We start from the raw sequence: 20,588 nt of genomic DNA on the forward strand, positions 1-20,588 counted from the left end.
ATATGATACGCAATTTTAGTCATCCATCTGCACACACTGATCTCTGCAGTTGGACTAAAGTTCTCCAAAGTAAAATACTTAATAACACTTGCATCTTTTGCGCATGGTAGCACTTGTCATCCCCAATACATGGCTCACAAATGAAAAGCTCTCACCTTTCTGTGCCTGTAAAGCAGCAAACATGCAACAATGTGAGTGGACATCACAGCAGAACATCTACTGGCAGCTGGAATTTATGAATCAAACAATGAATATAAATACAATGCCTAAATCAATTTGTAGACAATTTATACATTAATCAGCAAATTCATGATCGATGTCTAAACATTCTAAATGTGTTTGCTACAAGTTTCTTTCTAAAGAGAAACCAGGATGAGTAATGACCAAAAGATTTACTGATTTTAATTTTTAAACGAGACTAGAAGAATGAGGAAGATGGCAAAATATTCTCCCTCAAATAATTTGGAAAGAAATCAAATTAAGTTTGCATGTGTTTCTCTTTTTTTCATATAGGCAATGAAATATGCTGAAATGTCACAGGCATTAATATCTTACTCATACCTTAGTCAACTACCTGTGCCTGAACTCAAAGCATATGTCAGAAAGCTATTCAACTGAGGGATGCATCATGAGCTGAGCCAGATCCTTTTCCACCCCTTGGAAACTGCGGTCAGCAATTAAGAAGGGAACTACTGGATATCACTCACTTGCTCAACAGAATTAACTATAGAATAGCCACTGCTGCCTTACATGACAATGGCTATTGCACTATAAGTTACATAGCACCACATAAAGGTTAAGAGGTCAGAAACAGACTATTTGGCTTAATTGGTCTATGCCAGTTGAGGCTGAAGGTTGAGGGGAGAGGCATGACACTCTTCCAGTTCTACCAGCTAACAGTTTCAATAAATTCTATTAGAGCACTCCTTCACCTTGCAAACTCATCTGACTTCCCTTATATGTATTTATGCTATTCAACTCAACTACTAAATGTGGTAGGAAGTTATATATCTATATATTTAGCTTTTTTTTTGCATTGCTGATTCATAAAATAGCATTGTGTTTTGGTTCAGGTAGACAGACAGCAAGTATAATTTGAAAATTGCAAAATTGTCAATACTCAAATGATTCAAGTTGACACTTACTGAATAATGCATGTCTAGCTACATTGGAAATCAGTTGACGCTTGTACTGTTCATCTGAAAAACTGATATTTGGAACCTGATCAGGATCAGCATAATCAAGGGCTGGTCTGTATGGAGAAAACAGAGCAGAGTGCAATAACATTTAAATGAAATAACTACTATATTGTTACTTAAGATAATAGCAGAAAATTTTGAAAACATTGTGAAGCAAATCAGATATCAATGGTCAAAAAGGAATCCAATGGAACCTAAACTAAAATGGAAATTACGTTTTTGCCCAAAACTTATCTTTTAGCTCTTTGTAAGTTTCATTCAGTCGAGTACAATTTATCTTATGATTGTGCAAAACTTTAATAGTTCAATCATTTCTTGGAAAGCTGAACAAACTACAGTTCAAAAACAACGAATGTTTCTGAAAAATCCCTCAGAGACTGTTAATTAATACAGCACAGAAGTGCAATGATAGAGATTCCATGAACTATGACATAACATAATTAGTTCACAGATTCACATCCCCACAGATTTAATTCCCAATTTGAGTCAAACAACCCTAAGGACACTGCAAATAAAAGTCAAATTTTCTTGTGTTGGGGCTACAGATCCACACTCGTAGAGGAGGGCCCTCTTGTGGCACATTGGTAGTATTCTCACTCCTAGACCCTGAGTTCAAGTCCCACCTGCTCTGGGGTGTATAATAACATCTGAACAGGTTGATTAGGAACAAAAAAGGTTAAATAACCAAAAGAAACACTAGAAGAGGTCTGGAAGCAGACTGCCTTAATTGCTTGGCTGGGAGGCGGTATTCATTTGTAGAATAAGGAATTAAGTCAAAATACATGGAGAAGAAAAGAAGTGACAACACACATTAGCTTCCAACAAAAAATAACTTTCAGAGGCAACAAATCCTGGATGATTTCATAGGCACCATTTGTAGCAAAATCATTATTTTTATCACTGAATCTGATCTTGAGGGCTCTTATGACACAGTGGTAATGTCACTACTTTTCAGCCAAAAGGCCAGAGTTCAAATCCCACCTGCTCCATCAGCATGCAACAATATCTCTGAATAGGCTGATTAGGGACATACCTGAATCTGAAGCTCCTCTACAACAATTCCCACTATGCTACCTTGAAATGAATGTAGCTTTTGAAGTTCTTTGCAAAAACTCGCTATTTTCAAACAGGTCGACTCTCATCAATCGTAGTTTACCCAACTCAACGGAAGTAATCATGCTTGCTAGTCTGATATGGGTAGATCTGAGCATTTCATCATCAGTCTAAAAACAAGGCCAATATCTTCATAGGCAAGCCAGTTTGTTGGTGTGGCAGACAGGGCCACAATTTAAGGTATAAATGGTAATCACATTGTTTGATGGTGCACGATGGTCTACAGTGCATTTTTGACTAGAGACTGCGATTGCAATCTACACAAGTGTACAGTTGGCTTCATTTCAATAAACCAAGTATCATAAATTCTTGCATTTATTACCATAAATCTTACCTATCAGAGATAATATTTGGAAGGAGGATTTCCTCAAGAGAGAGTTCAGCAGGCAATGGACGGTTCCTTTGAGCATCAATATACTCCTGTAGTACCAAAAATTATATTTTTTCTTTTATTTTGATTAACAACAATTATGGAACCTTTTAAACAAGCTAACTTTTCAATGAACATAGCGAGGAAATTTAAAGTGAACGTCACTACTTCCACAGCATAATTGTGAGCCATTTACTTTTAAAAGGTTGGTGGCCAAGAGATGCAAAAATAATGACAATAATAAGGTGGTTTAATCTGGCAATAAACAAAAACTTAACCCTTAAAGCAACATTCGCAATCATCTCAGGGAGGAACAAACTAGTTGATGAAAGCACGGGAAGCACTGACCAGATACAGGAGAGGCTCATGTTGTTTCTAGGTATTTGGAGAGTCCAAAATTGTGCAACAACTCAATGATCGATGCAGATGAATTAAAACAAACTTTTTAATGACCTTACTTTGAGCTCTGAGAACATCAGCCATATTCTTTCACATCACATAACCCTTTTATGCTTTATATTGTAAACCACAAATTACAATTGCACTGTTATGGCACTCCTAAATGGAAAGTGAATAACAATTTATACATTTCAGGTCATAGTGGGAATAAATTAGTCTGTGGCATAACTGGTTTGACCATATTGAACAGATTACATTTTTAAAGGGCTAAATGCAGGCGACTGTCTGGTTTGGTCACTCACCTTAACAGAAAAAGGCTGTCCAAAGTCTACTCGGACACAGCCAAAGTTTTTACGAAGCATTCTGAAGACTCCTTGTGCAACACCCCAAAGACTCTCTTTCTTTTTCGGTTTTCCCTAGAAAATAGCATTTTTAGTTACATTACTATACATAATTCAGAATTGAATCAGTCACTAAATTATTTTAATTTAAAAGAACAGTGCAGGTTGCTTGCCATAAAACTAATAAATGGTGCCAAATCCACCAAGTAGCTCTCTGTCTTCAAAATTATGGCAATACATTTGGCTCCCACTAGTTCATAAAATTAAGCAATTCACCTACTTCTCAATGCTCAATTTATCAGATTTGGACAAATACACAGGAAAGGAATAATCAACAGTAGTTAGATGTACATATATTGTGAACTAACTACATTTAACAATGAATATTTAAATAGCTGCAAAAAGTCTCTGACGTTTCTCTTGGGTATGCATTCTCTAAAAGACTAATGGTCAAAGTTTTGTAAGAAATGAGTGGTACAATGGGCGCAGATGTTTCCTTGTAGCAAGAAGCAATACTGCATCATTTATGTTAAACAATCTGTAATCCATATCACTTCCAGTCAACACCACAGCAAAGTTTTAAAAACAGTTCTGCAAAAGCACTCCTGACTATAACCAAAACTGCATAATACTACCTACCAGCTGTTCACTGTTATAATTGCCTTCAATGATCCGGTCATATGAGATTCCAACTGGAATAATCATAACATCGGTAACAGTATTTTCATAAAGGCTATCGACCACAATAGAAAGAAGGCCTGTCATGGCCATGTATGGTTTACCACTCCGAGACCGTGTGCCTTCCACAAATATTTCCATAAATTGCCGCTGACGGAGAAGTTCCCCAATGTACTACAAAATGGAACAGATAACATTCAAATAAAAATAGACCAGATGTAGAATTACATACTCATACACTTTGAACTGGCCTTTCAACAACTCCTTGCACCTAGCATGACTGAACATATATTTTAATTTGATATATGCTGAAAGAACTAATTCCAGCAACACTGAATATACTGCTATACTAGATGTTCAGTCATGGACCAATGGAATGTTTTTATAGTCTTTCATGGGTTGTTGAGCATTTCTGGCTAAGCACATACCCAGCAAACCCTAGATAATAAGGGCAACCTTCTTCCCAGCACTAAAAATGTTGAAAGTCCTGTTTAGAAAGTTCTGTATGAACCAGTGGACTGCCAGACAACATCTTAAGTTCAGTTTAAGACTAGACTGAAAGTATACTTCAATCTGTGGGAGTACCAATAACACAAATTAATGCAACAAAAAAATTCCCCCAAGGCTTGGCACACAGGTAGACATCAAAGTCCACTCTGCATTGAAAAAAATAACAGAATTACACAGTGCAGTGAAAGAGAAATCAATTCGGAACTTTCTCACTGCAAATGACCCACTTATTTATGGCTGTCATGAGATCCATTACAATAGCATCACAGTGCAAATGCTGCTAATCCTTGCAAGGATTTGCTTCAACTCCCTACTAGTCACATCAAATCTTACCACACGTAGAATGGCTCTATACAGGATATCCTTTCGTCCATCTGCACCAATATCCAACTTTCGACGGATGAAGAAACCACCTAGTTTTCTTATGAGAGTGCTGAAAAATCAACATGCACCGTCTTAAAACAGGTGAATCAGGACAGCCACAACAATCTAGCCACAGTGATGAGTACATATGACAGATCAGTAACTTGGGCCATTTTTCAGGCAAATAAAGCAGCATCTTTTCCATTATTCTGTGTCAGAATAGTTGGTTTCAATTATAACCATATAGTTACATAGAATTCTAAAGCTTTATATTTTAAAGCAAGTTACCAAGCTAGAGCAGTAAATCAGATGATCACCTAAAACCTTTCATTTATTGCAGTGTCACACAACAGCTTTCCTACTTAAGCACTGCTGGGATCTATGCTAAAATGGCATGAATAAGATGTAGACTAAAACAGCAAACATTTTTTTCCAACAACAAACTTTAAACTGAACTCAAATGTACAGGCTAACGTACCAGCATTATATTTCCCTTTTCCACAGCAAAAATGGTTCTGAATTTGTTTTGTAAGAATGTCAATTTATAAAAAATAAGTAATCTAAGGCTGCAAACTCACGTTCATCAATAATTTCATCAACTGCTCAAACACGCTCTCAGAACCCTCAGAATTTACAAAAAAAGAGAATTTAATCCCAATGAAAAGAAATACTAAAGTTTGAAGGGTGCTGATCCATTGCAATGTGTTTAAATTATGTAAATAAAATTTAGCTTTTAATAATCAAAACCTTACTGTGCAGTTAGAGGCCATTTGGCCCAACGAGCCTGCACCAATCTGTCAAAGACTATCCCACCATAACCCCACATTTACCATGGATAACATACCAAGACTACACATCCCTGCACACTACAGCATGGCCAGTCCACCAAACCTGCACATCTTTGGACAGTAGGAGGAAACCAGAGCATCGATTCAGGCTCACTGCCTTTATTCCTGATGAAGGGCTTTTGCCCGAAACGTCGATTTCGAAGCTACTTGGATGCTGCCTGAACTGCTATACTCTTCCAGCACCACTAATCCAGAATCTGGTTTCCAGCATCTGCAGTCATTGTTTTTACCTCGTTGATTTTAACCCTACAGTGAATCCTCTTGCATGCATGCCTGCCATGAAGAAGTTTTCCTCCTCTCTCTACAAGAATCTCAGGGAGTCCCTCTCCCACTGCAACTCCCAGGTCATTTCCTCTGCCCTGAAGCTCTTCAACCATGTCGTGAAACAAACTCACCACCACAGCCACATTTGCTTCCTCAGTGCCTGCCTCCATAACCAACTCATCCCACACGGACTCCGGACCACCTTTAAACCAGCAGAGTTCGGACCCAAACAGGAAAAACAGTACAGACTACAGATTCAAAAACACCAGCAATAGTTCTCCTTCAATATCCTCCGCTCCACGCTTGCAGCAGTGCGCTGGCACCTAACCTCTCTCCAGTCAGTCCTGCCTCAGCTGAGGGCCACACTCTCTCAGAATTGCAAAGGACCCACTCTGTACTACATCCTCAGGAGAATTCATACTCTCAACAAACAGTATTTCAATTCCATCTCAAACATCAAAAACTGTAAGTACAACAAACTTTTATCCACCCACCTCCATAACCAGCACTCCTCAAACATTCCAGAAGATTCCCCTGGCCTTGGAACCTATTCCACCATTAGCCATGCGACTGATGCAGCTGCCACCCCCACGCTGATTGATGATGTCACTTCCGCCCCCTTCATGGCCACTCTCACAACCACTTCCACCCCTCACGCATCACACCTGACATCACTTCTGCCGCATGCTCAGTGACTTCTGCCACCCCTACTGCTGAGGTCACCACCACTTCCGCCCCTACCAGCGCCACTCACCAGCATTCTGCTGACATGCCCCCCACAGACCCCACTGTCACTATCCCCACCCCCTAGAACCCCAAGGGGAACACTACCCTTGCTCATGACTCCACCCCCATTCCCCCCACCATCACACCCACTCCAGTTACAGGTTCTGCCCCCACTCCCAGCTCCCACACCAGATCCCAGATCTGCCGAGTTTTCACCATCCCCCCAGACCTCCCCCTCACTGAGGACGAACGATCAGTCCTCAGCAAAGGACTCACCTTCATCCCCCTCCGTCCATGCATCAATGAATTTAATACACCCCGTGATGTCGAACAATTCTTCCGTCGCCTCTGCCTCCAAGCTTACTTTCACAATCAGGACTTCAGAGGACCCCTTCGCCCACCTCCAACACACTGCATCCACCTGGACACCCCGTGCTGGCCTATTACCTGCCCTCGACCTCTTCATTTCCAACTGCCGCCGGGACATTAACCGCTTCAACCTGTCTACCTCCCTCCCCCACTCCAACCTCTCACCCTCACAACGCGCAGCCCTCCAATCCCAACCTCACCATCAAGCCAGCGGATAAAGGGGGCGCAGTTGTAGTCTGGCGCACTGACCTCTACACCGCTGAAGCCAAACGTCAACTCGAGGACACCTCTTCCTACTGCCCCCTTGACCATGACCCCAGCCCCCCCATCACCAAACCATCATCTCCCAGACCATACAGAACCTCATCACCTCAGAAGATCTCCCACCCACAGCTTCCAACCTCATAGTCCGGGAACCCTGCACTGCCTGGTTCTACCTCCTTCCCAAGATCCACAAGCCTGACCACCCTGGCCGCCCCATTGTCTCAGCATGCTCCTGTCCCACTGAACTCATCTCTACCGACCTTGACACTGTCCTATCCCCCTAGTCCAGGAACTCCCACATACGTTCGAGACACCACCCACGCCCTCCACCTCCTCCAAGACTTCCGTTTCCCTGGCGCCCAACGCCCCATCTTCACCATGGATATCCAATCCCTCTACACCTCCATCCGCCATGACCAGGGCCTCCAAGCCCTCCATTTTTTCCTCTCCAGATGTCCCTAACAGTACCCTTCCACCGACACTCTCATTCGTTTGGCCGAACTGGTCCTCACCCTTAACAATTTCTCCTTTGAATCCTCCCACTTCCTCCAGACCAAAGGCGTAGCCATGGGCACACGTATTGGCCCCAGCTATGCCTGTCTCTTTGTTGGTTACGTAGAGCAGTTGATCTTCCATAATTACACCGGCATCACTCCCCACCTCTTCCTCCGCTACATTGATGACTGCATTGGTGCCACCTCGTGCTCCCGCGAGGAGGTTGAGCAATTCATCAACTTTACCAACACATTCCACCCTGACCTTAAATTTACCTGGACCATCACGGAGGGAATATGCAAACTCCACACAGACAATTGTCAGAGGCTGGAATCAAACCTGGGTCCCTGGTGCTGTGAGGCAGTGCTAACCACTGAGCAACCGTTTGATCTTAAGAGTAGAATAAAAGATCGGCACAACATTGAAGGCCAAAGGGTCTGTGCTGTACTGTTCTACGCATAACCTTCAACAACTCAACATACCAAAGATGTATCCACCTCCTCTAAATATTTTCAGTGATCTTGCCTCCACAAATCTCTGGGATAGAGAATTCCAGACATTCATGACCCTTTGAAATTCCTTTGCATCTCAGTCTTAAATGAACATTCTCTTATTATGTAAGTATGTCCCCTGGTTTAAAATTCCCCACGAGTGGAAATACCTTCTCGAAATTTAACTCATCAAGCCCCGTCAGAATCTTGTATATTTCACTACGATCATCCCTCACTCTTCTAAACTGAAGGCAATCTTTATAAGTCAGGCCCTCTATCACAGGAATTAGTCTAGTGACTGCCTTTTGAATTGTTTCCAATGTCAGTACAGAGGAGCCTCGATTATCTGGTATTTGATTATCCATGTATTGGATTATTCGACAAGATCGCAAGGTCCCGATGCTTGGCTAAACCATGTTATCTGGCACTTGATTATCTGGAATTCGATTAACCGAACAAAATATTCCCCACTCGTGTCCTTTGGATAATTGAGGTTCCTCTGTATATCCCATTTTTAAATTCAGGGACTAAAATTGTACACAGTATGCCAAGCGTGACCTCACCAATATCCTATACAGTTATAACAAAACTTCCGTATTTCTATTGCACCAAATAGATCCAAACAATAAAGACCAAAATTCCATCTACCTGCTTAATTACTTGCTGGACTAATTCTGTTTCATGACCTCTGAAGCAAAACTTCACCTTTTTAAATTCCTTCATATGAAGATTTCTTTTCCTGCACCTTTGAAATAAACAGGCCAATCATATCTATAAGCAAAATCTAATAGCAAGTGTCTCATCAGGTTCCCGACATACAATAAGCTGCCCAGTGTGTCTGTGCCAGCAGGAACTGAATAAAGAGAAATAGCTTTGGATCCATTTGACTCACCTAAAAATTGGAATATTCAGATTATTCCCCGCAGCAATGTGTGGTGCTTTGATATTATGACAGAATAGAATGAACGTGAGCAGCAAACAGTCAATGTGTGATTTGTGAACTGGCAGAAACACCAATGGAACATTCTGCTGTAAAGAGAAGGGAAAAAAGATAAGATTAATGGACTATAAATGATTATTTGAGGAAACTCTCAATAATAGGCAAAAACGTGGTCAAATAAAAGCTGAATAAAACTGGACATAAAAAGCTATGTAATGCATTCTATTCATCCTTTGTTTTATCCATTGTAACGCTAAATCAGACCTACAAAAATAAGTGGTACATCTTATTTTGCCACAATTGCCTTGAACATAATCTTGCAGTATTATTAGAATTCCTATCTTTTCAAAGACAATATCATCATACGAACAGCATGGAAATCTGCAACACAATATATACACAACATATTAAAGCCAGCATATTGGCAAATTAGTTCAAGCTTTTAAAATCTCACTTCAAGCTGCAGATGAGTATTACCAACCCGCAAACCCTTTATACTTATTTCTCATTGTCAACAATTCTCAACATTGCTTTTAATTCAGGACAATAATTATATCCTCAAACAAGCCAAGGATAAATCCTATTAACATGTTACAAATGAGATTTCAGAGTGTGATCAATCAAGTACAAATACAAAGTACATGTTGTTCTCTTTCAAATAGACAGATGTGAAGGACAGTACTAAAGCTTAATGGCTACAGATTTAAAAGCTTTTAGGTTACAGAGACATGCATTACAAATTATCAACAAGTTTTCATATAAGGAAAACAATTATTTTTAATTGACATGTTCAGATGTGCTAAACACCAGAGGGCGGCACGGTGGCACAGTGGTTAGCACTGCTGCCTCATAGCGCCAGAGACCCGGGTTCAATTCCCGACTCAGGCGACTGTCTGTGTGGAGTTTGCACATTCTCCCCATGTCTGCGTGTGTTTCCTCCGGGTGCTCCGGTTTCCTCCCACAGTCCAAAGATGTGCACCTCAGGCGAATTGGCCATGCTAAATTGCCCGTAGTGTTAGGTAAAGGGATAAATGTACAGGAATGGGTGGGTTACGCTTCGGCGGGTCGGTGTGGACTTGTTGGGCCGAAGGGCCTGTTTCACTGTAAGTAATCTAATCTAAAAAAAAACTAATCTAATCTAAAAAAAAACCTCTGGGGTTCAGAGAAGGTACCCTACCATTGTGCCACAAGACCTCTTAGACTCCCATAGATATATATAATTAACCTATACAGGCATATATCTTTGGAACAAATGGGACTTGAGCCAAGACTATCTCGCCAATAACTCTACCGATGCACCACAAGAGCCCCCTTACATCCCTAATATATATATAGTAGCCCAAACAGGGATTTTGTGGAGCAGTGTCAATGACTCTATCACAAATCAGGTTCAAGTCCCATCTACTCAAGAGAGTGAGGGGGCAGGCCTCAGTATGGTAGTCATCACCAAGGAGAAGGTGCTAGCAAAACTGAATGGCCTGAAGATGAAAAGATCCCCTGGACCAGATGGACTACACCTCAGAGTCCTAAGGGAGATAGCTGAAGAAATATTAGAGGTGCTAGTGATAATCTTTCAGGAATCACTAGATCAGGGAGGGTCTCAGAGTAACACTACTTTTTAAAAAGGGAGTAAGGCAGAAGATGGAAAATTACAGACCAATTAGCCTAACCTTGGTTGTGGGCAAGATCTTGGAATCCAACGTGAAGGATGAGATTTCTGAATACTTGCAAGTGTATGGTAAAATAGGACAGAGTCAGCATGGTTTCATCAAGGGGAGGTCACGCCTGACAAATCTGCTAGAATTCTCTGAGGAATTAACAAGCAGATTACATCAAGAAGAACCAATGGATGTTATCTACCTGGATGTCAAGAAGGCTTTTTGAAAACATGCCACACAGGAGACTACTGGATAAGATAAAAGCCAATAGCGTTAGAGGTAAGGTGCTAGCATAGATAGAAGCTTAGCTGTCTGGCAGAAAGCAGAGAGTGGAGATAAAAGGGTCCTTCTCAGGATGGCAGCTGTTGACAAGTAGTATTCCACAAGGCTCAGTGTTGGGACCGCAACTTTTCAGTTTACACATTAATGGTATGGATGAAGGAACTGAGGGCATTCTGGCTAAGTTTGCAGATGATACAACAAGGACAGGTAGCACTGAGGAGGTGGGAAAGTTGTAGAAGGATTTGGACAGGTTAGGACAGTGGGCAAAGAAGTGGCAGATGGGGTACAACATGAGAAAGTGTGAGGTCATGCACCTTGGCAGGAAGAATAGAGGTACAGACTATTTTCTAAATGGGGAGAAAATTCAGAAGTCTGAAGTGCAAAGAGAGTAGAGTGTTCTAGTCCAGGATTCCCTCAAGGTAAACTTGCAGGTGAGTCAGTAGTTAACAGTGGCTCAGTGGTTAACACTACTGCCTCACACCACCAGGGACCTGGATTCGATTCCACCATCGGGTGACTGCCTGTGTGGAGTTTGCACATTCTCCCCGTGTCTACTTGGGTTTCCTCCGGGTGCTCACGTTTCCTCCCACAGTGCACAAATGTGCAAGGTAGGTGAACTGGCCTTGCTAAATTGCCCATAGTGTTCAGGGATGTGTAGGATGGGTGCACTAGTCATGGGAAATGTAGAGTAATGGGGAAGGGTCTGAGTGGGATACTCTGCGGAGGGTTGGTATGGACTTGTTGGGCCAAATGGCCTGTTTCCACACTGTAGGGATTCTATGACATTAAGAAGGCAAATACAATGATGGCATTTATTTCAAGAGGACTTGACTATAAAAGCAGGGATGTACTTCTGAGGCTCGATAAAGCTCTGGTCAGGCCACATTTGGAGTATTCTGTGCAGTTTTGGGCCCCATATCTCAGGAGAAGTGTACTGGTCCTGCAGCATGTTCAGAGGAGATTTATATGAATGGTCCCAGGAATGAACAGCTTAAAATATGAGGAACGTGTGAGGAATCTGGGTCTATACTTAATGGAATTTAGAAGGATGAGGGGGGGATCTAAGTGAAACTTACACAATACTGAATGGCCTGGACACAGTGGATATTGGGGAGAGGTTTCCATTGATGACAGAGACTAGGATCCAAGGGCACAGCCTTAGAGTAAGGGAAAGACCTTTTGGAACAGAGATGAGGAGAAACATCTTCAGCCATAGAGTGGTGAATCGATGGAATTCACTGCCACAGAAGGCTGTGGAGGCCAGGTCATTGAGTTTATTTAAGACAAAAAGACAGATTGCAAAGGGAATCAAGGATTACAGGGAAAAAGTGGGAGAATGGGTTTGAGAAACTTATCAGCCATGATTGAATGGCAGAGCAGACTCAATGGGCTGAATAGCCCCACATCTGCTCCTATGCCTTATGGTTTTACTCCAGAGGTGTGCCATAATATTCCTGAACAGATTGATTAAAAATATTTATAGGAGCCCAAGTGAGCCCCCAGTTAATGAGCACCTCTTGAATATAGTTGGACACTCAACCACTATACATTGAATGTGAAATCCAGCAAAGAAAAAGCAAATTAAATAAACGGGATTTGAAGAGAGGAAAAAATTGAGACCAATTTGTTTAAAATGTGAATTCAAACAATAATTAAAAGCAATTCAGGCATTGCTCTCAATTTAGAATATTATTTAAATATCTCAATTACATTAGAATGTGAAAGCACTCACAGTGTCCAATGTCATACAATTTGCACCGACCATGCGCATCATTTCCTTTTAACTTAACTGACTACTCCCAATGCACTTTTACACAAATAAATATAACATTTATTTAAAAGATGAATCAGGTTTGGGACAACTCTGGTTATCATTGAATAGTGTTCTGTGCTAGGATAATTAAAGAATTGGAGGACTAGTTACATGATGACTTTACCTTCTTAGGTTTGAATATCTGTGATGCCTAAATTAACACTGTCACAAGTTAAACATAAACAGCTTGATTTTGTTCTTTATTACTCAATGCAGAATATTTCCTTTCACTTCATGGCAACTCAATGTATTATGTTTAACAGCAAGATCTTAGAAATTCAGACAATGCGACTCAGCTGCCAATATTGCTTCACTGGGACTGCTTTATGAAAATCCGAAGTGCTCAGTCTTATTGTCCTTTTTGGCTGTAATCTCTCTCTGTCTCTCTGCTCCACCAGAATACCACTCACAACCACCATTCCCCAGCCTGAGAAAGACTGCTTGCATTCCCTCACTTTTTCTTTGTTCTTAGTTGGCAAGGGTACAGCCTTGGTAGTGCTGAGGCTGCATTTCAATTGAGAATCTTCTTAGAAACATTCCAAATTAGCAAAGGAAAATAATGGAGCTAACAATTTGGTATTGCACTGATATGCAACTTTAAATAGTACACAGTGTGCCTGGGAAATCAAAATAGTGCAACTTTATACAGAGCATTGCACAATGGAGAAGGTCACAAGGTAGGGAAAATAATGCATGTTATACAAGAACATCATGTTTAATTTGATGCTCAAGTCAGCATCATTGACAGCCAAAATGACTCAAGTCTCATCCAGCATACATACTCCTGCAGGGGCTCTCATGGTGAAATGGTAGTGTCCATATCTCTGGGCAAGAAGGCCCAGATTCAAATCCACTAACTCCAGAGGTGCATCATATCAAGTCTGAACAGGTTGATTAAAAATATCTACTCACTCCTGGAACAATTAGAAAATAGGACAAAAAATTTATAATACTGAGTCTAACTATTTAGAAGTAAAGGTTCAAACAAAAATGCTACTAAAGAAACTGAAGAAATTACCCTCCAATTAGTCCTCTTATTTCTTCAAGTTACTTAAATTTCTTCCTTCCTAGCAAAGGTTTCTCTTAAATTGACATTAGGTAAAAAGTATTTGGGTCACAAGCATGCCTAGTTAACGCATCATTCAATTTTGTGTCTATTTGCAACCCACTTCTAATTATAACCATAATCATGACCTTAGGGCAATAATTTAGGAATTAAAACTTGACACTTTTGAGAAATGGACCTTGTTGCTAATTAATACATTGGTATTTTCTGAATGATATTTTTATGATGAAGGTATTATAGGTTCAAACGTTTTATGGAAAAAGTACCAGATGAGAAAAGGCTGAGTTCATTCAAAGTAAGCTTAAAGCTTGGCTTTTTCATGGCCTATGAATCCAAAGAAACCATTCAGAGGCTTGTGTCAGGCCTCTGAACTACTTATCTCTCGTGGTGCTAAAGCTCAGCAAGCAATAAGTAGCTTTGAACTGTTACAGTATCATCAGCAACTCATGCCAACTGGATACCTGAGCAACAACATGCTAAATTGCTATTGATTCCAGGTAGAGCAAGTGAGCTAAGGTAAACATTTCATCAGAAGGCACTGCACAGGATCCAGGTGTTTCCCAACACAACAGGTAGTTACTCTCATCATTCTCACTCTCCTCTTAGCAACCAGCCAGCAAAGCAGATATAATTTCCCACTCAAGTACACTGCACTTCATTAAGTTTGCACTTATTTGTAATTGCTTACCTCTGCTGCAGCTTTTTTAACCATTTCCAGCTGCCCTTTGTGTATCTGAATGCTCCAAAAAAAGCCATTGAACAGTTTTAACAACACCCAACCTGTCAATCTAAAAAAACAAAATAGGTTATTTACGCAAACGTTTATTGGATGCAAACTAGGCTTTGCATTTCTCTTCTCTGCATAGAACTTGAAGCAAACATCTTGTGATATCAATAGCGGTTCTATACAGCTACTGTTGGAAAATGTATATGTTAAATGATTGGAGCATGAAAAATATTCTATTGTGAAAGTGAAACATAGCCAGAAGGGAGAGGGGAGGTGAGAGGAAGAGGAAGATGGTGATTCCTGCTGTAGCTCAGCATGGCAGAGGGTGGGGGCTACTGCTGAAGTTTTACAAGTGGGTTGTCATAAGGTTTACAGAATGTACAACATTCAAAAGAACAAACAGTCTTAATTGATCTGGGGTGGTCCCATAAAATATGGGATAGTTAGTCAGCCTTCCAGGACAGTTAAGACCCTCTATCACTGTTCTGACTGATCAACTAACGCAGCACTGATCAGAAATGGGACCTTTGTATAATCCAATCCCAATGCATTTATGTAACAAGCCAGCAGGAGAAATCTGAAAAAACTTCTGATAAATTATACGAAGCTCTTAACGGTTACTGATTACAAAGCTATTTGGTTTCTCTGAGGGAACAGATGAGAACAGTATACAATCTAGCAGGATTAGGATCTTTGCTTTCTGCTTATGCTGGCAATACCGCGATTTTGAGCAATGAATGGAATTTGTATCACAATGACCTTCCAAGTATCAAATGATATGGTGGTAGAGGGGTAGATGGGAGGAGAGAAGAAACACAAGAGGAAGAAAAGTATGAAAAGAAATAAAATAAAATGTAACAATGGCATGAATTTGTGATGAACATGGTAGAACATGTTTGACCTGCTTGATGAGCTCATGACCTTGAAAACCATTCCTGGAAAATGGCTTGCCAAGTTCAATACTGGAGGACAAGATTAGAATTAAAAAATCAAATAACACTATTATGAAGCACTGTGTTGCAGCCATTTTTACCTTTAGTTTAACAGCTATGAGAGCAAAAGGGTGCAAAGCAACCTGTTTGCTACCCAGTAGCTCTCTGCCCAAAGGAACAGTATCTCTACCAAAATTCAGAGCTTAAAAGCTTGTTTGTCAGCTTGGTTCACTTGGCTGAGTTTGACGTCCATACCTGAATCTCTAATGATAGGAGCTGCCACTTTAGTGGCTTGTATTGTCAAGGTGCAGTCTTTCAGATCAGATGCCCACCTAAATAGCCACTTTCAATGCAATATGACAGGAAATTTAATCCAGATAGTTTGACCATTTTTTAAAACATCTATATTAATTACAACAGAAAATTGGCAAAAGCAATGTTTTGACACGATCTCATCAATTACCTGATCACAACAGGTGAGATATTGGCCACCATCTGCTGAAGGATTCCTCGAGCTTTTCTCTTTACTTTACTCACAGCTTTGGGGTCTGGCTGGGCAAGAGTTTCCACAGGCATTCTTTCAGCTACCGTCTCCATAATAGCTTTTTGCACTCTAATTGAAAGTTTATAGAATTAATTTTTAAAAAACTGAATATTTTCAAGTAACAATGCCTAACTCTACTGTTTTAAAAATGGTATTGCTAATGCTCGTGATTGAGCCCTACAAAAGCAATTTTAATGCTCATATTATATTGAGAAATTCAAGTGCCTAATGCTACATTTAGATTTCATGAATTTCATTTTGACTGCATTGTAAATACAGTCTAGAGTATTTGGATATCGAGAACATTTTTGGTTGCAGAGCTCCTTGGCCTTCTGTTCCTACCTCTCTTTCTTCCCTTCTCTTCTCCACACCTACCTCAACCAACTTCACCTCTTTTTCCAATACTGTACATTGATGATATTGGTACTGGAGTCTGTTGGAAAACATCACCAACTTAATTTCAAACATCCGTTCCTCTCTCCCACCTTTGCACCAATTTTCTGCGACTCTTCAGTTCCTCGACTTCTCAGTTTCCATTTGAGGATAGGTTATCAACAAGTATTCACTTCAAGCCCACTTCTACTCTCAAACAGTTCAACTATACTTCCTTGGAGAAAGTGAGGACTGCAGATGCTGGAGATCAGAGCTGAAAAATGTGTTGCTGGAAAAGCGCAGCAGGTCAGGCTGCATCCAAGGAGCAGGAGAATCGACATTTCTGGCGTAAGCCTGAAGAAGGGCTTAAGCCCGAAACATCGATTCTCCTGCTCCTTGGATGCTGCCTGACCTGCTGCGCTTTTCCAGCAACGCATTTTTCAACTATACTTCCTTACACATTGCTTCCCATAATAACACATTTTCCTAGCTTCTACCTTTTCTTTTAATAGAATTCCAACAGGTCATTCTGCCCAGAAGTCCACACCAACCTCCCAAACAGCAACCCACCCAGACCCATCCCCTTACTCCATCCCTGTAACCCTGCATTTCCCCTGGCTAATGCATCTCACCTACACATCCCTGAACACTATGGGTAATTTAGCATGGCCAATCTACCTAACTTGCACATCTTTGGACTGTGGGAGGAAACCGAAGCACCTGGCGGAAACCCACGCAGACACAGGGAGAATGTGCAAACTCCACACAGTCACCCAAGGCTGGAATTGAACCCAGGTCCCCAGCACTGTGAGGCAGCAGTGCTAACCACTGAGCCATCATGCCATGTTTTAATGACTTAGACTTCCATACCAATGTTTCTGATGTGATTTTCCTCAACTGAGGATTCCCCTCAATATATTTGACAGGGCTCTGCATCTGGCATTCTATTTATTGCATTTCTGCTCTTTTCCCTCCAAGGTTCTCCTTGTCCCCACGTTCCATACTCAGCTCGGCTACCTTCAGCATGATGCTATCACCAAATACAGCTTCCCCTTTACTCTAATCTCAGCATTCCAAATGGAACATTCCCTCCATCGTCTGGTCATTCCTTAAACACCCCATAATACCCCCTTCCTTCCCATAGTATATTTCAATGTAAGTGCCCTTTAAACTCCTCCTTCTTTCCCTACCTTCCATGGCTTCTGGATGTAACAGTGATAACCTGTATTTCTTTCAATTTATATATTGTATTTGCTGCTCACAATGCAATTGGTTCTATATTGGGTAGGTCAAATGCAGATTGTGTGACTGGTTTGCAGAATACTTTGTTTCTACCTCAGCTTGACTTCTTTTCTCCCCTTGCCCAGTCCCTTCCCACTTACATTCACGATTCTTCTGACCTTTACATTAGTTTCAGAATCTCTTCACCATGGACATGCAATTTCTCTATATGCTCATTCCCCCATCAGGACAATCTTAGAGCTCTCCACTTCTTCCTAGAAAGAAGGCCTGAACCGTCCCTATCCGCCACCACCCTCCTCTGCCTGGCCAAGTTTGTCCTCACTTTGAACAACTTCGCCTTTAACTTCACTCTCTTTCATCAGATCAAAGGGTGGCCATGGGTATCTGCATGGCCTGCAGTTATGTCTGTCTCTTTGTGGGGTACATGGAACATTCTTTGTTTCAGTACTACTCCAGACCCCAGCTAGAACTCTTTCTCCAGTGCATCAATGACAACATCGGTGCAGCTTCCTTCACCCATTTGGAATTTGAAAAATTTATCAATTTCACTTCAAGTTTCTACCCTGCTCTCACCTTCACCTGGTCCATCTCTGACTGCTCCATCTCTTGACATCTCTGTTTCTAGAGATAGGCTGGTCATCGATATCCACTTTGAATCAGACTTTCTCAGTTACTGACTGAACATCCTCAAACTCTGCTTCCTATAAAGACTCCATTCCATTCTCCCAGTTTCTCCATCACATCTGTTCTGATGAAGCCACTGTCCGCAGAGGGGCCTCAGAAATATCCAACTTTTACCTTAACCGATGATTTACCACCATCGAAGTTGATGGGGACCTTAGCCATGTCTGACCCATTTCCTGCACTCCTCTCATTTCCACCATCACCAGTGGGATGCCACTACCAGACACATATTCATCTCCTTGCTTTTGTCAGTATTTGGCAGGCACTGCTCTGTCCAGAACACCCTGGTTCACTCCTCCTCCATTCCCAATACCTCCCCACGACAACTTGTTCACCTTCCACCTCCTCAATATCTAAGGCTGAAGACCCTCTTTCTATCGGCTTACCTGCACTTCAATCACTCTAGTTTACTGTATTTGCTGCTCACAATGTGGCCTCCTCTACACTAAGGAGATGAAACGTGGACTGGGCAACCACTTTGTGGAACACCTACGTCCTGTGTGCAAAAATGACCCTTAGCTTCATGTTGCCTGCCATTTTAACACATCAGCCTGTTCCCTGGCGAACATTTCTGCCTCAACTTGCTGCGGTGCTCCAATGAAACTCAGCGCAAGCTAGAACAGAATCTCATTTTCATTTGAGAACCCTTCAGCCTTCATGAGAGGGTCTGCCTTCAGCATAGCTGACCCATTTTCACCCACTGATGGTCCCCATTAGCAGCCTTTCTTTCTCTCTGACAAACTATCATCCATCCTCTTGTCTGCCTAACTGTCATTCTCTCTCTGGGTTCCATCTCCACCTACCCGCTCACTCCTTCCACCAACTGCCTCCTCCCCTCCATTCTCCTTCACCCTTTCCCCACAATGTCTGCAACTTGTTTCCTTTTCTTTTCATTATTTGACGTTACTCTTTCTCTTCTCTTTGTTTCTGACAGTAGCTGCTCTTCATTCTGCCATTCACACCCCTCCTGTGCACATCTTTTATTCCTTTTATTTGCCCCATTACCACATTGCTTAGGCCTGTACCACCAACTCTTTTGTATCTCTTAATCTTCCACTTTATCACAGATCTCCCTTTCTGTTTTTCGTTCATCTTTTTCAATTGCACTTGTTTGAAATCGTCACAGAACTAACTTTGCCTGGGTGTGATGAAAGCCATCAACTTGACATTTAAACTTTTTTTCTCTCTCCTCGGATGTTATCTAGATCAGATCCCAGCTCTGCAGTCCTGGCACATCCCAGTTTGGACTGTTAGTGAACAATTACATAACTATAAAGAGAAGAACACTCCAAAAACATTGTATCCTCTATGATCAAGAGAGCCCAGCACACCAGAGCAAAAGACAAAGTATTTGAAGGGGGAGCATTTGCAACCACCTTGAGCAGAAGTGCTGAGTGGACAACACATTGCTGCCTCCGCTTGAGGCCTCTATCATCCTCGATGTCAGACAATTTGATTCACTTCATGTGATGATAAGAGATCACTAGTCATTGAATATAGCAAAGGCTATCAGCCCTGACAACATTCTAGTTGGCAAATGGAATTTTGACCTTCATTGCTGGAGAGCTGGGGTTTAAAAACAGGGATGTCCTGTTATTACTGTACAGATTGTTGGTGAGGCTGTAACTGGTGTACAGTGTATAATTTTGGGTCCCGTATTTAAGAAAGGATATAGTGGCATTGGAGGCAGTTCAAAAGAGATTCACTAGGTACATTACTGGTCTGAAGGGACTGATTAGTCAAGACTGCTAAAATGGTTAGGTTTTTATTGATTACAGTTCAGAAGAATGAAGGGTGATCTTATTGAAATATACAAGATTCTGAAGAGGGTTAACAAGCTAAGTGCAGAGAAGACATTTTCACCAGCGAGGGAATTATGAAATAAGGGATATAGTTAC

At 41.3% G+C, this 20,588-nt stretch overlaps 1 protein-coding gene across 6 annotated transcripts in view; it reads right to left on the minus strand.

The window, feature by feature from the left end:
• The window catches only part of gpam (glycerol-3-phosphate acyltransferase, mitochondrial), a 92,448-nt gene that overhangs the window by 23,045 nt on the left and 48,815 nt on the right, over positions 1-20,588 (minus strand). For 5 of the 6 annotated variants that reach the window (XM_072557309.1, XM_072557308.1, XM_072557312.1 and 2 more), the window contains 9 exons: positions 16,312-16,461; positions 14,878-14,977; positions 9,323-9,459; positions 4,944-5,043; positions 4,062-4,274; positions 3,384-3,497; positions 2,647-2,732; positions 1,146-1,252; positions 156-226 (listed from right to left, as the gene is read on the minus strand). In XM_072557309.1, coding sequence (XP_072413410.1) covers positions 156-226; positions 1,146-1,252; positions 2,647-2,732; positions 3,384-3,497; positions 4,062-4,274; positions 4,944-5,043; positions 9,323-9,459; positions 14,878-14,977; positions 16,312-16,461 — 1,078 coding nt within the window. The remainder of the gene's footprint in view (positions 1-155; positions 227-1,145; positions 1,253-2,646; positions 2,733-3,383; positions 3,498-4,061; positions 4,275-4,943; positions 5,044-9,322; positions 9,460-14,877; positions 14,978-16,311; positions 16,462-20,588) is intronic. The other variant, XM_072557313.1, reaches the window with a different exon arrangement.

The sequence above is a fragment of the Chiloscyllium punctatum genome, chromosome 38, assembly GCF_047496795.1.
Source record: "Chiloscyllium punctatum isolate Juve2018m chromosome 38, sChiPun1.3, whole genome shotgun sequence".
Classification (NCBI taxonomy): domain Eukaryota; kingdom Metazoa; phylum Chordata; class Chondrichthyes; order Orectolobiformes; family Hemiscylliidae; genus Chiloscyllium; species Chiloscyllium punctatum.